This window comes from Perna viridis, chromosome 9 (assembly GCF_037379345.1).
Source record: "Perna viridis isolate PV_CMFRI_1.1 ecotype Kerala chromosome 9, ASM3737934v1, whole genome shotgun sequence".
Lineage (NCBI taxonomy): Eukaryota > Metazoa > Mollusca > Bivalvia > Mytilida > Mytilidae > Perna > Perna viridis.
Window position 1 is genome coordinate 31,206,511 of NC_142453.1, and position 17,416 is coordinate 31,223,926.

The following is a 17,416-nucleotide window of genomic DNA, read 5'->3' on the forward strand; positions in this document are numbered from 1 at the left end:
TAAGTAATTGACTTTAAAGCCAGAAAACGTCGGAAATGCGTTTGAACTACCACTGTCCACGTGCCCGTCTATTTAGTTGAGTATTACTCAAACATCTCATCCAATGAAGTTACAGTTTTGTACAACGAAACCAGTGGCACAATCTCCATCACTCCTGGATTCCGTATCAACATGTAGACTACCTATTATGTAAACCCTTACATCAAGTCTGTCACAAATTCGCCCAAAGCTCCATTAACATTAAGAGGCCACGAATCGACGCAAATTGTCCAAGTAAATGCGTGCAGCCATTTCATCTTTATTGTATACTTTCCAGTGCTGGAGTTATAACCATGGCCAAGATTAGTCAAGATTTCGTTAAATATTACAGCTGAACCTTATTCAAAACTTTTTAATTTGCCTTCAGACATATATGCATGAAAACAAACAGGACCTAAACCGAAAGAAATAAAAAATTGTCAACCTGCTGCAAACAAATCCTGATATTAATTATTTTGCCGTAATACAAAAACAAAGCGAGGTTTAAAACTTATTTACTGTAAATATGATAATGTTCGCCTTTTCTTAAAACTAGTCCATTTTATGTTTATCTTAAATTATGGAAACGTGTCTGGATCTGAGTAAACTCTTTTGGGGATTTTATACTACCAAGGGAAGAGAGAAAGACCCATTACACCAAATATTTTGTGTGTCGTTCCGTGCCAAAAAGACTATACACATAATGTACCATTTTACAAAACCATTCAAGTTTACTCCAGTTATCGTTAGTATATTATGTACATGTATCGTAATAAATGGCTATTTTATCCTACCGTTGTTTGACATGAAATTTTCTATTATTGTGGTTCTATTCTGTAAGGAATAAAACTGGCTAAGATAAGCAAGAAAATCGTATTTTCTGGCGTTCACGTCAATTTGGACGGAGGATAAAGTCTGCATGGTGTCCTTTAAACCCATTTGCAAATGATGAGCATTGTTTGATAATGTAGCCACTTTTTCAAGCTTTTGAAATGTTGATAGATGCTTGAGTGATTCAATATTGTTTTCCATCCCGCTTAGCTTAGACTCGCAAATACTGCTATTCAGTTCAAGAATAGAACAACTTTGTCTGAGCGAAACATAATCACGACGAATGGATTCTAGCTGCACCGCCATCTTTCCCTCCAGCCGACGACGAGTGAGTCGTTCCTCCATCATCAAGTCAATCACCACCTGATAATGTGTATCGATCATATTGGTAGTAGATTGCATAGAACTTGTAGCCGTCCCATCCGACAAAAAAAACATGCACAATTAGGCTACATAAACGGACAGAGACACCCAACCTTACCATGTTCACCATTTTTTTTGCGAAAGACATATCAAGTCGTGATTTATTAAATTTATATTAATAAAATCAAATAATTCTAGAAAGTGGTGTATAAAAAGACAACAATTGAAAATTATAGGTAAAGCAAAAATCAACAAGGAAAATGTTCCAAAACAATTTACGATAGTGACATTTATTAAACACAAGCATATAAATCTCTTGGTAGCCAATTTAAATAACAGTAGGGGTTTTTGTCAGGATAAATGGCGTCAATAATGAATTAAAATATTAATGATTCTGTCATTATATATTCACGCGTATCCGAGACATTGTCAAAGTTATGAAAATAAATATGAGCTTAAACTCGTTACTAAGTAATATTAATTTATTTTTTACTTTAAAGGGACGGCAATATAATTCTGGTTTTGTTTTGGTTGGAAAAGAATTTGCTTTTTAATTGCGAATCAGCGCTATACGGCTAGATTATTTATTTTTGATCAAACTGTACAGTAGACTCTTGTGGCCTGAAGTTGTTTTTTTATTTAAGTTTAGAATTTTCTAAGAATTTTAAGATAAGCATAGCAGTTCGCCATGTAAGTAGCATGAAGTAGAAGAATATAGGCATTGTTAGTTCCAATGCCAATTTTTTTAAAAACTGTCATTTTGGTATATGTACATTTCTACTTCCCGTATTGACTCTAAAATAAGTATTTATGTTGTTCAATAAATGAGATTATAACGGTGTTTTTTTTAATGTTTTTTGTTTGGTTTTATTTTTGTTTTGATTATATTCAAATTTCACTCAAACATTAACACACCTTTTGTTTAAGTCAAAATTCGAAAATTTGCACAACTTATATATCACTGGCCTGAACATGATTGCTCAATTTATTACAATCTCTTTTAACAACTGTAAAAGGTCAACCAGAATTATAAAAACAGCCTTGTAAACTTTAAAGTAGATCTAATTTATCAAATTATTATAAACCTACGCTCTGTTTACTGACATTCTGTTTTGCTTTCTTTTTGTAGCTCATTTGACCGTAAGCCATGTGATTTATTATCATCACGAGCCGTCCGTCTTCGTCGTTAACAATTTTTCAACAAACGATGCCTTAGAAACAACTGAATGAATTTAGTTGAAACTTAGCATGTTTGTTCCTTAAGGTATCCTGCACAAACTCAATGCTTCAATTTTTAATCCGTCGAAAAACATTGCCGTCATTACTAAAAGAGAACATAAAGCTCAAACAACATTTTTTTTGTCACAAATATCTCAAAAACACTCAAATACGACCAGATGAAAGTGTACAGGATGATGGGAGCTACTCTTTACTTTTGTAAAAATCTGTCAACTGATGTTTGAGTTATTGCATTTTTTTTTTTGACATTCTTTATGTTATTATCTTAAAAATCTTCTTCTCTGAAACTACTATTCAGAATCAAATGAAACTTTGTAAGATTGATTCTTACGGTGGCCGTTCTTACTATCTTACTAAAAATAGAACATAGCGGTCAAAATGCCGTTTATTTGATATTTTGTCCTGAGTTATAGAAAGAAATTGAAAGTAAAAGCTTCTTTCAAGGTAAACATGGTATCCCAAGTTACATGTAAATGATGATGACGAAAATTTGTTTTGGACTGCCATTTTAAAATAGCTGGCATCCTCCCAATGTTTACACTTGCTCTTATTTCAGCAATATTTTGTTTTTATAGTAAAAATGGTGCATATGTCCTGAGTTGAATGCTAATGATTAAAATCTTGTATAATCATGATGAAACTGCATACTGTTTTTTTTACAAGGCCATGTGACTTTTTGCCAACACATGACGTCCGTCGTCGTCGTTTTTAACAATTAACAATTATGTTATTCTAATTTTGCATATGCATACATTAGGGATATTGTGTCGGCATCCGAGTTATCGTATTATGTTCTGACTTGCATTTAACATCACAGACAGGTTCATGCCCTCACCACTACTATTCATGGTAGGATAATTTTTATTAATATATATGCATGTATTTATATGGATTGTACATTACAATCCAGACCAAATTAGGTCATTTTGACCATTATTTTCAACTGGAATAACTATGGGTGTGTCAAAATATCTGATTAATTTTAGTATTCATGTGCTTCAGGAGAGACATATCATCGTGATCACAAGTAGACCTGCATTTTCTATGCCCCTGAGTCGATGGGTTCATCAAGCGTAGATATAACGCGTGACCATTTCTTTCAGAGGTTCTTGAAGGGCTTTTATATGTATTTCCAGCATTTTGCATGACATTTAGTACTCATCAACTTATTTGTATTTTTTGTGTTTTTAATATTTTGTAATAACTAACAATATATTTACACTACAAACATCGTACAAGCATATTTATGTGTTATTGTAACCAAAGAGATATATATCGGAGGAAAGTTTGTAAGGATAGCATTTGTTTCACACATTTTGTTTGATACGTATTAAACATGTTTCATATACAAACAAGAGGCTCTCAGGAGCCTGAATCGCTCACCTGGCAAACAATACTCTGTTGACTTAATTAAGACACTAATGTTTTTTGAAAATTCAAGTTAACAGGGTATTGTATAGATTGGAAACTTGTAAACATAGGTTTAACTACATGTTTTTTTTTCGCTATAAGTCAACAAAGTTTTGAATTTCTATATACAGACAAACCGGCATAGACGAAATTTCTTTTAATAATAAAGACTATACATGGAAAACAGACATACACAACAAGGAACACGAAATAACCAAATTAACACGCACAAAGAAACAAACGAAAATGAGTAATATGAACTCCACTGAAATTGAAGGATGGACCAGGTGCTACTTCTGCCTTGCTAGTAACACCCGCCAATTTGTTTATAAAACATCGAGCCCAATATAAACGGAAGATGGAATAAAAATACTGACACGGTGAAAAAGTTCACAAAGTCATGAATGACACTAGGTCGATTTAGTTTTGTTTCAAATTAATATGTACACCATACATTTCCTCATATTTTAATGTCAGATGTAGATAGAATTTACGTGTATTCAATTGACGATATCATTTGATACCGTTTTTAATGTTACATGTTACTTCATTTTATATGATGTGTACAAACAAACTAGAAAAAAGAGACATAATTGCGTTAGTTTAAATATTAATGGCAATAACAACAACATTTTACAGTACAAATAAATCAAATAGAACAATTCGGGAGACAGAAATCAGGAGTTGGCATCGGGATATTAAGTAAAACAAGCTAACACACTGATGCTTGATATGCATTACATGGTTGCTATTTGGTTACAGCATTATTACCTGTGTTATTAGAACCATTTGTAAATTAAAAGCAAAGCGCTTTACAATCCATTGGCATGAAAAATGTGGCGAATCGAAACTAAATGAAAATACTCTAGCCCTTAAAAACCATTATTGAATATTTCATTGTATTGGAGATATATATTAACTTGTTCATGTCATATCCTCATATCTCATTTGAATTTGTTTTACTAATTTCTTTTTAACCCTCGAAACCTGACATTTTATTGCTTGATTGTTTCTGTGAAATTGCTGTCTCTCTGTGTGGATGACGGTGTTACACCATTCGAACATTTCGCTTCCTTCATAGGCAATTCTGAATTCACTATTTGTGAAAGATTTTTATTTATATCAAAGAACCACACATCGACATCCAATTAGTCACACCAAACTATAGATGGAGTGGTGTCGTGAACTTAATGATTTTGTGGCACCATCGTGTTAATATTCTCTTTTAAACGAGAGGCCATTAATTATTGCAGATGTTTATTAACCTTTCTGTTGTTCTAAGATATTTCAAACAAAGAACTTAGTGTTGCAAAGAGAGATAAGTAAGAGATATGTAGAAAGAAGCACTAGTTACGATACCAAAGTAGGTTATTAGACCAATATATATTACATAGTTTTTTCCAATCATTTTATAAGACTATTTCAACAAGCAAATCAAATTACAAGTTGGAAATCACCACTTTTTGCCTCATGCACTTACCCGAATATTTTTGTTTGATGTGTATATGTGAACTGTTATTAAATCACGAACAACATGAGCACAAAGAGGGTGCGTTCAGCAAATGCTTTTTAATCCAAAAAAAATATATTGAATTCGCAGTTTATTTGGACAATTCTTTAAATTTTCAATTTTTATAGCTTGTAGATATATTATTTGTATATACTATACCGGTTATTATCCTTTTTAACAAGGTAACAAGTGACACATGCAAATACAGTTGATGCTACTAGTAATAGGCTCAAAACAATGGCGACGATAACACCTTCACCTGTAAAAGTATAAAGAATAAGGTCTGCTGGCGATTTGACACACACATTTTGTCATAAACGCTTCTGCATAGACTACTGTGATTTCCATGTTGCCATGCGTCCTTAAATCATAGGTACATTATTAGAAACAATGAATCAAAAACTGAAATTTATATCAATTAATAAATATTTTTTTGTACTGGAAGTATTGAAGTAGAGTGCCAAAATGATGCAATGCACTAATAACAGACACAGAGGTAAGTTACAAATAAAGTTTGTAATTTTATATTTCTAACCAAAAACAAAATCATACCAATATGTTTGTGCTTAGATTCTAGATCGTTGACAACAGCGGAATTTTTCCCTTCCATGGAACAGTCAACAGAGGGAGCTACACAAGGTCCGTGCTTGTAACAATTCTTTTGATGCTTAGGGCAGCCATTAGTGATTGTGCCTATCGAACAAATAAAGATCGCAGTATTATTTATACTTCATAAGTTTACACTAAACGAATATCAGTCTACTTTAATGTCAGATGTAGTATGGATGTACTTTAATAACATTTACAAGCTTAATGAAAATAGCTGAATGCAAAGATGGCTGTTTATTTATTTGTTTAGTTACGTTATGAGAAGAGTAACTCATATTTTCACTAGACACACTATACAAAGGCAAAACCATTAGGTACGTTTACATTTTTTATAGTGCTTGTTGTATTAAATATATTCCTATGTATGCATTGTTTACATAAAATAGTAACTTCATAGGGACCTGTTTGTCCATTGTCAACAAATTTCAGGGATATGTATGAATGGTTTAGTTGTTACATGATATTGGTTATAATTTATCAAGGTTTGATCGAAAGTTGTACACCATAAATTGATAAAAATGTCCAACAGTTTTGCCTCATCAGACCAATCTGCACAATCAAAACTATTGTCACACCACTGATTGTTTGGAATACATTGTGAACCAGTAGCACATGCGGTTGCATTCAATTGACATCCCCAGCATACCTAGGGTAATAAAAAATATTTACGAATGGAGATTGATTTATTTCAAATATTGAGTTTTCGTAAATGGAGTAGATTTAAATTATTTTGGTTGTGGTTATGATTTGGATCAAAATGCTTTGTGACTTGTAAAATATCAGGTCATGCCATATAAAAGAATCTAAAACATTTTAATGTTAAAACGAACAATCGTCCGTCTACCACTAGTAGTAGGATATCAGGCTATCGATTTGTGAGAATATAATACGGCTAGATTATATATCGATGAAAAGCTTATTTTTTAAACTCTATCGAAATATTGATGTCGTACGCCCCGATTGTTGTCACGTCTCTAACAAAATGGGGTCAAAAGTTAATCATGATTTTTTAAGAAAAAAATGCTGTATCATTTTTGTATCACTTACTTCCCTTTGCTGGTGTGAAAAATTCCAAACCTTTTCCATCAGATGAGCTCCATCTCATACCAGAATCAATAGTTATATTAAAAAAACTAGCAAATAGTGCCGTCCGCAGCAGTTTTTAGTAAACGTGTCAAAAACTTTCATTTTTTTACAGTCTGTAATGAAAGGCCGACCTTGACCTTTGAGGCATCGAAATGTAAAATTAGAAAGTAAATATTTAAAAAGAAAACACATTCCGAAATTATTTTTCAATATTTAATATTTGCAGTCAAATATCGAATTTTTTATTAAAATAGCAGCTTCGAATATGTCATATCTCCATTATTTCAAATGTAAGTTCCATTTTGTTAATATTTTGTATATTTGCAGAGATAATCATGCAATACTAAAGATGACTGTTATGCCTAAATTTTATATATCCATCTCAGTATTTGACAACATGTTTGACAAACATGGAATATAATCAACTCAAATGAATACCACAGAACCGGTCTATAATGTCATCTTGCCCTGGCTGCAACGAAAACTGTAAATTTGTTGAGGAACAGAAAATATATATTAATTTTAAAAAAGACAATCCTGATAATGCTATTCAAAGAAATAGCAGGAACAAGACTCGTTACTATACTCGGCGTCACATAAATAACATACTGTTAAAATTTGAATAAAAATATTTTCTACGACTTTATTGACACCAACCGTCGTTTAAATTGTCTTAAATGACTTGCTCATTCGTTTAGCCAAACAGCTTCTCAAAAACAAGTCGCTTATTAGCTTAAATCATGCGTAACAAATCCTTACGGGAAAATCCCATACTAATATCCGCCATGTTGGTTTTTACGGGACGATTTGTTTACAAACGAAGTTCGTAAGTTCCCGTCGAACTCCGGTGACAATCGTCTGCTTGATCAACTTCTCGGTATTGTACGTTGTTCGCGTAAAATAAATCCGAGATATCCGAAATAACGCCGAAGTGCATTCTGGGTTCTTCGGTTTTTGGACAAACCATTTAAACGTAAACAACATCTCCTAGCAACCCGATCACTGTAAACATGGCCGACTTTTTACAATGTAAATATTGGCACCTAGAATTAAAATCTGACCGGAATTTAACGATTCAATGTTTAGGGAGAAGCTGTTTGGCTAAACGAATGAGCAAGTCATTTAAGACAATTTAAACGACGGTAGGTGTCAATAAAGTCGTAGAAAATATTTTTATTCAAATTTTAACAGTATGTTATTTATGTGACGCCGACTATAGCCATTGTTGATTTTATTGCACGTAAAGAAACAGTGCATTATAGTATCCTAATTTATTTTGTCTTAGTTATTTATTTATTTTTTTTTTTTGTGTGTTTTGGCTCCGTATCGCCAATATTCGTCTTAAACATGCCAGTACAAGCCAATAGAAAGAAACAAAAAGACGTTCAATTTATTGTATAGTAGTAAGTTTTTGAAAGGTCATGGAATGCGACAAAAACTGCACCTCCAAGACATTTTTCCTGGCCAGTTTGATTATTTGTATCAAGTTTTTTCGGTTTGAAAAGCTTATTAGCCATTGACTCAGAACACTTTCTTAAGTAAACATAACTGTTAAGTACCCAGCTGTCGAAAGGAAATGTTGTTAACGAGGTTAAACTGTCATAAATTAAAAGCGAGTAAAGGCAATTAACATTCTGCCAGATAAACCGCTATCTGCACACAGACCTGTTATGAATAAATAGTTTGTGATTGGATACTGGGATAGCTTTTGATTTAAAACCTGTCTGGTTATGAGAATATCTTCTCGGAAAAAAGAGGATATTTCAATATCACTGCACCGGCCTCTATGCCGGTATAACATTGACGATAGTGATTTGTTCTACCCCAACTTATACCAACATGAAATATTTCATATTGGAATAGTTTTTTTTAACCTTACAGGTTGTTTTAAATTTTCCATTTCAAATGAACTAAAACAAAGCAGAGTACTTCGGAGAAGCTTGGGTGTTTGTGAAGACATCCAAACAGAAGTAATATACATGTATGTATGAATACTGGTTAGTTTGGCTCTGTGTGTTCAATTTATGCTCCCTATGAGTCTAATGGTAAAGGAAAATGCCGATGGCTACATGTAGGATTAAGTGAAATAAACAATATTATAGTTTCAGCCTGAATTATGTCTGAAATCATTGGTAGGGTTTTTGATTGCTTTGTAAAGTGTTCGTTCGTTTAGGTATATCACAATCGGTTACTGTATGTATGAGCGGCAGAGAAATTTTGAATTTCCAAGACTCCCTGTTTCCTTGTTTATATATTTTATAATGAGATTGCATTCGGAATAACGGTTAATATAATAAAATAAAAATCTGCAATACATAATATCACTTTAGTCCTAATTTTATATACCTGGAGTTTCTGTTCTTCATGAGATACACAAAATGTATTTTTGCGAAAGGAGGGTTCCCCAGAGAAACAATAAACAGAAAATTAGAAAAAGCATATATTTTCTTCTTAGACCACCAACATAGTACCTTCATCAATCAGAATTTCTTGAGTCAGATATTCCGAGCTCCACATATATTTGTGAATTCCTCGTTTTATGGATTTAAAGGAAATGTTAGGGTCCAAGCCGAAATGTTTTATCGGATCTCTACAATTAATGAAATCAAAATCTTTCAGTGTGCCTTCTTATAGGTAAGAAAGAAACATTCATATTTGTTAATCATATGTGTTTTGGCACTCATATAATTTCTCCTTTAGCTAAACAAATCCCCAATTTTATATGCATAACTCCAATTAAAATCATCTCTCAAATCTATAAGTCATAGTAGTTTGAAGAACTAGGACATTGATTATTGTAATCCGGAATTAAAACGTATCATACTCAGATTTGATCCCAGTCTTATAGATATCACCTGAATCAAAGTTATATAATATCCAAATAACAACACAAAATACCAAACTCTATCGAAGATTTCTTGCAAATTAAAGAAAACAAACCATGCAGAATAAATAGTACATATCATATCATTTGCTAAACCCAACAACACAAGAGTGGCACAATAAGCGGTAGATTATACACAGAGCATGTGATATTCCGCAATTATGACATAGCTTGTAACACCTATATTGACTTTTTGTTTACCAAATATAAATACTTCTTATCGTTACACAAAACGGAGAGTTCATTCAGTACCTAGTTACGAAATATATTAATTTAAACCCACTGTTGTCGATAAACATGCACGAGTTTTATGTAATTGAAGAAAGTTTGCTTAAAATTAACACAACAATTTAGTGTGCAATACTTTTTTTTTCATGACAATATCTTATTAAAAATTGCTGATTCATGTATTCCTTAGGTCATGACGCATTTCCTTATGTTGTCATAATCAAATTCGACTTTTTAGCAGCCTGTATTTGTGGAGCAAAAACAAGGCACCCTCACAAAACGCAATGTTTTACAAATTGGAACCACAATACGTGTGTAAAACAATTCTTATTTGAAAGTAGAATGAATTTCCTTGAAATGATTCCAAATATACCGTATTATATTTCGGTGCATTAAACTTCGTTTTTAAGCCTGTGCTAATATAGTTTTCCTATTCTTTTTTTCCCTTTCATTTCTTCTTTTTTTAAGTTATATAGTACAAGTTTTGAATTCGATAATATGAACTATTGTTAAAGACAAGGTAGATTTTTTTAAAATCAAATTAAGGGATTTCAAAAAGAAACAAAAATATAGTATTTAAAATAGTATAAAATTTCCATTATATTTCTACAGAACATTTTCCCGCAAAACATGTCCACTTTGAAAGAGTCATCCAGCCAATTATCTCCCTTTGAAAGATTACTTTAAAAAAATATTCTCAATAATTACTTTCGAATATTTTAGACATATTATCTGCGTATCATTTCAAATATATCTGGAATTGAAAATACTACGTTTGAATAATTTTGCATTACGACGGAAAAGAATGATCCGTGTAATAGGTATGATGTACCTTTTGTAACACTTACTTCTAATTCAAGGATAACAACTGCAACTCCGGCGTATTTGATCCATTTATGCATAGTTATACCTATTAAAAAAATAAAGAAAGAGGAAAACAAAAATAAACAAGATATAATTGCTTAACCATCAGAAAAGAAATTCCCAATGCCCAATTTCCACAGGGGGACTGAAATATCTCATTTACGCCTACGTGATTATATTTCCAATTAAAAAAAAAAAAAAAAAAACTTTTCACCGGTGGCCATCTTGAAATGAATGTAATAAAAAAAAATTGATATGGCCGGTCGGAAGCCCTAGCGGTCACCTACTTCTTAATTTAAGTTGGAACTTTTTTACGATATTTTGTTTCTTTTTTGCGATTTCTTTTCAATTAACATCGGCCATTGGTTGAAATTAACACACACACACACACACACATGTATTTCTTCGATGCCAACTTGGATTTAAATACATCCAGCCAATTTAGAGAAGTTCCGCGGACTGAATGGAGGTTAGACAAAGGAAAAATATAAGTAACAAAGAAAAATGGTATTTTCCCCAGTTCGTCGGGGATCAAAATAAACTAATTAACGGACAAAGAGTAAAATAAAATTTAGATCGTACGGAAATTCGTTTTTATCTTTTCTGCATACCATTATATCACACGTTTTAAAGACAGAGAACTATGTTTATTTTGTTTATCTGTTCCTTGTTTGTAAAATGAATTAATAGATACTGCTGAACTTGTAACGTATAGGAGGTCACTATTCTCAACTAATGGAAGAATAAAAAAACAAAATACTTCAAATATAAAATGAACCTAGCAACAGATAAATTTTGGGTTTATCAGCAATATCATTGTGTAAACTTATTCGTCTATCGCACACAAATACAAACCAAAACTATTTCATTTTCATTTAACTTATAACAAAAGTATTACAAAGAGTAACAGCCTTTTTGACCACATGTTTTCATTGCAATTTAAATAAACATTACTGAATTCAATGATATACATGTACAATGTGAAAACTAACCTAATTTCTCTTCAAGAAGGTACATATGGGTAAACTCGGATTGTTTCATTTTTTTAAAAAAGGAAAATGTATTGGAAATTTCTAAAGATAGTGCCAAGGGAGTTCGGTTCAAACACAAAAACAACACTGTTATAAATAAGTTACACATTTTGTGCGTACGTTTATAGACCCTGAGTTATTTACAATGTAATATATACCAAATCTAATAAATATCAGAATACTAGCCAATCGAATTGTGTAATATTCAATACTATCTATATTGATTTAGAACTCGTATGAATAACAAATCTGAATAAGCTTTACGTGATTAAAAGTTCTAAAAGTTTCTTTTAAAACATTTTATTGTATACTCATATCTACTGTTTAAATTGAACAAAACTGATTTTTTACCTTGTCATTTATATTAACACCTATTATGAAAACAATACAAGAACAATGTATTGAATAAAGTATAGCACTAATATGACCTATACCGCTACCAAACTGTCTAAAACCAGTCTATCCTCGTTTGGTCTCTCTACAAAATATATCATAAAGTACCGAATATCGGGTTCCAAAAACAACGCTTCATACCTAAACTACCAAGCCTCTTTCGAATCCTTTACTTTTCATGCTTATACCTGTCAATAATGGTGTTCAGTCTTACCACGACACTTGTTACTGCAATAGAGGTATCATTTCAACAGGGATCCTGAAAAATTCGAATGATCTTTTGTAAACCCTCAATACTAGATCTATATCAGAATATGATAGCATCAAACCCCGTGATTCTTCAAATCTTTTTAGCCCCGTTCTGGTCCGGGTGTTAAAAGAATAGGCCTGTAGCAGCGCTACGCTTGTCGTAAAAGGCGACTAAATAGTGCCCAGAAACCTAGCCGGGGTCTAGGCGCTCTGCCCACAGAGCAACTGGGATGTGTGCCTCAGGTGGTGGAATGGGGTACATCTGGCGTGTTAGATGCTGGGGTTGTCAGGCTATAATATGGAAAACCTGACCGCAAACCATAGTGGTGCATCGTGTTGGGAAAGATGCCACGTTCCTTGCACGTTAAAGAACCCTGCTGTGGCATTCGATAGGAGTAGGAACCTTTGTGCTCCGCCACAGGAGGCTAAATTGCCCGACCTTACCCACCCCTCCCTTTTTCTAGTGGCAATCTAAATTTGTCGACCCTATTATCCTTGTGTCCCATCCCTTTTTTTCATTTCATCATCATTCATGTTCATTTTATCATCCATTTCATCTTCATTGTCTGAATATAGCTGAAATATTGCTGCTCGGACAATAAACCCCAACAATCAATCAATCAATCAAATCTAGATGAAAATACTTTGTACTCGATAGAGATTCTCCATAACTTGTAAACAAAACAACACCAAATAATATTCTAAATTTACCAAAGAAAATGTTATCAAAATGATGGACATTTTCTTTGACAACCTATTTGTCCAGTGTGGTGGACGTGGTGGACGTGAGGTCTTTAATTTTGAAACTAATGAAAGTTTTAAGTAGGTCAATGAGTGCCAAGGCTACATCAGTTTTCAAAGACCCCGGTTTAGCAAAAACATTGTCTACTATACATGACAAATATGTCGTACCAGCTGACAAAGCCCACAACAACATTGTTTTTGTCTGAAAAAACGTTCTACATCCAATGTTTATTACCAGAGGTAGACGTAGAAAATAATAGCAGTGATAAAACCTATACTGCTACCACTCTCTCCAAAGAAGACATTGTGGAAAACCATAAATCTGTGCTATCCTTTTTTGGTCTCTCTACCAAGGACGATGATTGTGATTTACCGTCTATGTACTGGATTCCTAAACTCCACTAGAATCCATACAAACAACGTTTCATAGCTGGATCTGCAAAATATACCACCAAACCTCTTTCAAAACTTTTAACTTCTATACTTACAACTGTCAATGGGGGTCTGCAGTCCTACCACAACACTTGTACCCGAAGTGGTATCAATTCAATGTGGATCCTAACAAAATCGAAAAATCTTTTGGAGACAATCAGTTCAAGACTATTATCAGAATATAATAGCATTAAAACCTATGATTTTTCAACACTGTATACTTCTATTCCTCATACGCAGTTAAAATCCCGACCTAAAAACATTATACATCGTTGTTTTTCCAAAAAAAGATGGTACACCTAGAGATACAAATATATAGTTCTTGGTAGAGATTCTTTATACTTTGTAAGAAATAATTCCCAATCAACTTCCAAATATACAGAGAAAGATGTTTACAAAATGCTGGAATTTTTAATTGACAACATATTTGTCCAGTATGGTGGACGCGTTTTTCAACAAACGGTCGGCATTCCAATGGGAACAAATTGTGCTCCTTTACTTGCTGACCTATTGCTTCACTCATATGAGGCTGACTTTATAGCTGATCTGATCAGAAAAAAGAATATACATTATATACAACTCATACGTTATGCTAGAGCTTGCCGAAACTACGCAGACTTTTTGTATCGCGCTAGAACTCTAACAAATAGGCTTCTGGAACAGGGTTATGTTGCTAAAAGATTGAAGTCATCACTACAGAAGTTTTATGGTCGTCATCATGAACTCGTGGATCGTTATGGGATATCCATCTGCACCATGAAAACTGATTTATTCAACGGGTCATAGTTTTCCTTTCCTCGCTGGTTTACCCCGGACTTGACTTTTTATGAACAACTCGGCTGGTGTTTCTAGAAAAGCAGAGGACATTACCCTACCGGTGTACCTGGTCCCTGCCCCCAGGTTTTAGTGGAGTCGAAGTTGCTAATTTGCTTTTGTTACTTTGTATGTATGATTTTAGTTACTTTATGTTCTTTGTTGTGTATGTCTGTTTTCCACGTCTGGTCTTTGTCCCTGGATTACATTCTTTTGATTACCGCTATAACCTTGGTTCCCTTGATTACTCTTCCAATAGACGGTCGGCGTATCAATGAAAACAAATAGTGCTATTTTACTTTCTGACATATTCTGTAGTACTTGTGATGCGTAAAATAGATCTAGAGACAAGATTTTAGGCAAATGGTCTAGTTATGTAGCCAGGAAATGAAATGTCAAAACTGTATTTCTCACAATGTGTCCTTGTCCTGATTAAAACGTCGGTTCCGATGTACCTCGCCCATTTACTAACGAATTCAGATGACAAGTGCGATTTCCTTTTACTTGGACATGTTTTACTTTTTTCTTAATGTTATAAAAATGGGCCTGTATTTTTGTACTAAGATGACCATAGTACTATAAATTCTGATTGTGAATTTTCACACGCTCTTTTATCATTTTTTTAATAAATATAATGAAACCCTAATAGAGTAAAGACCATGACATCAAGTAACGTATCATATGAATTGTCTTGATTTCCTATCACTCTAGAAATGTCTTAAACGTCAATGAAAGGGCATTTGATTATGGGAACAAAATATATAAAACGGGGTTGTGTTTTTTTCCAGATGAGTGACATCATCCTAAGCGCATATTTCTAACGTTGTTTGTTAGTTCTCTTTTTACCAAAGTTTTGTCAAACTCACTTGATTCAATATAAAATGCTACTAAGTTATGATATTGTACTATTACGGATATATTAATTTGTTTCCCTTGAAACTTTTGTCGATGGAAATTTTTATTATAGATATTCGATACACGTACAAATTCAAAATAGCGATAAATATATCTTATGTGTTGCAGCTATATGCTTATACACAAGTGTAAATTTCATCTGAATTTTGGAAACATAATTAAAAGTCACCAAAGTATGGAGCAGCAATCCAAGTTTGAATTACCTTTCAAGTTAATCACGAGAGAAATGTAAGTACAGAAAAAATTGCATCAAACCGTATTGCCCCTGAACCTGATCTGGGAACATAAAATACTAGCTGATCCAAAGGTTTTAGGGATTGGACATCCGTGAATTGTGTGCAAAATTAGATATAAATGAGCAACTGAGGGTCTGTTTCCCCTTAAAAACATTTAATATAGATATGAAGTGTATGCTCTGGTATTCTTTAACTTTAACATATAATCATATTTTATCGCTATTTTGTTTAAAATCCCTTTGATCTTGCTATACCATAATTTTCAATCTCATGCCAGTCGAGTGAGAATGAAAATTATCATTAGTTTCTCTAATCACGCGTGACATACATGCAATAGCGTAGAAATATTTGACGACCCAAATAACTGTCTGTTTGTTTACTGCGTATGAAATAATGGCTAATTTGTGGCAATATTTTCTAGTCTAAATGGGAAATGATAAAATACAGTAACTTACCCAATTAGAATGAATAAATTCCAAAATTAATCCACAAATTTTAAACGTGACTGTCATAGTTAACCATTTTTTATATTTTTTTCGAATGATTTGAACCACAGCTGCACAACATACGTGACGTCACGTAGTACGTCGCCGAAAAAAAAAGTCCCGAAAGGAAATTTTGCAGCGCTTATGAAACTTATATATTTAGGTCAGGAAAACTGAAAATAAAAGAAAACTAAAGCAAAGCCGCTCGACGAGATAAGCAAGAGTAACTCCCTCTCGTTGAAAAAATATTAATTAATATAATACTGTATGATTCTAAAAGCATACTATTTTCTTAATGTAAAACTTCATTTACTTCAAGTCAATCATGTTCTATTTGATGAATCTAAGAATAACAGAATTGTTTGTTATTTTCAAGAAGAATTGTGTCGTTTGTACCACATCTGATTATTTCCGTCCTACAATAAAATTTCGGTTCTGACATAAATAATCCGCCAAATAATTTTACTTAATTAACTTAAGGTTAGAATTAATTGTGAATATTTGTTCTTGATATACTTTATCTTTAGACCTTAGTATATAACTTCTTGAAAAGGAAGGAAAGAAAGTGATTGGAATCGCTGAGCAAATTTTGAATACGAACATTGTGGTATAAACCAATGCACAATTTTCGTTTTGTTGTGGTTGTTTTTGTTTCCTCTTGCTTTAAATATGTATGTATTTAAAATCAAATATGTTTTTGTTTCGAATCATAGTGTCGATACAAAATCATTCAACCGTTCAATACACATTTTTATGTATATGATTCTTTTTTAAATATTTTGAATATATTATTTTTACATCATTTAAACACTAGTAGTTCGTTGTAAATAAATACGTAATATTTTGCAAGATGACAGAAAAGAAGGCTCTGTGTAATAGGTATTATCTACCTTAAGAAAACAACTTTTCCAATTTATTACTATTTTGATTTTTATAGAAAAGCTAATAACCTGACCTATATTTTCTCTTTTATAATTATTTCAATTTTCATTTTCTCTTTTTCAATATTTTTCACTTAAAGGGAAAGATCAATGGAAAGGAACACAACTCTAGGTCTTTAGATCAATGATATGTTG

The 17,416-nt window shown here is 32.7% G+C and overlaps 1 protein-coding gene across 2 annotated transcripts; it reads right to left on the bottom strand.

The window, feature by feature from the left end:
* Window positions 1-3,698: 3,698 nt before the first annotated feature.
* LOC148607796 (uncharacterized) lies at window positions 3,699-10,126 on the bottom strand. Of its 2 annotated transcripts, none has more exons than XM_088546334.1 (4): window positions 9,413-10,126; window positions 5,924-6,064; window positions 5,531-5,630; window positions 3,699-4,957 (listed from the first exon to the last, which is right to left on the bottom strand). In XM_088546334.1, exons 2-4 carry the CDS (start codon window positions 5,979-5,981, stop codon window positions 4,786-4,788), a joined length of 330 nt encoding a protein of 109 aa, XP_088402460.1. In that variant the 5' UTR covers window positions 5,982-6,064; window positions 9,413-10,126; the 3' UTR covers window positions 3,699-4,785. The 2 variants fall into 2 exon arrangements, with proteins under 2 accessions (XP_088402460.1, XP_088402459.1); XM_088546333.1 differs by having other exon boundaries at window positions 6,556-10,126.
* Window positions 10,127-17,416: the final 7,290 nt, after the last annotated feature.

Excerpts from the sequence above, each read along its gene's own strand:
- LOC148607796 (XM_088546333.1), bottom strand. The coding sequence starts at position 6,604 with ATGCAACCGCATGTGCTACTGGTTCACAATGTATTCCAAACAATCAGT. Across the intron at positions 6,065-6,555 it reads TGTATTCCAAACAATCAGTG|GCACAATCACTAATGGCTGC; the intron begins GTGTGACAATAG and ends TTTGTTCGATAG. Across the intron at positions 5,631-5,923 it reads ATCTAAGCACAAACATATTG|GTGAAGGTGTTATCGTCGCC; the intron begins GTATGATTTTGT and ends ATACTTTTACAG.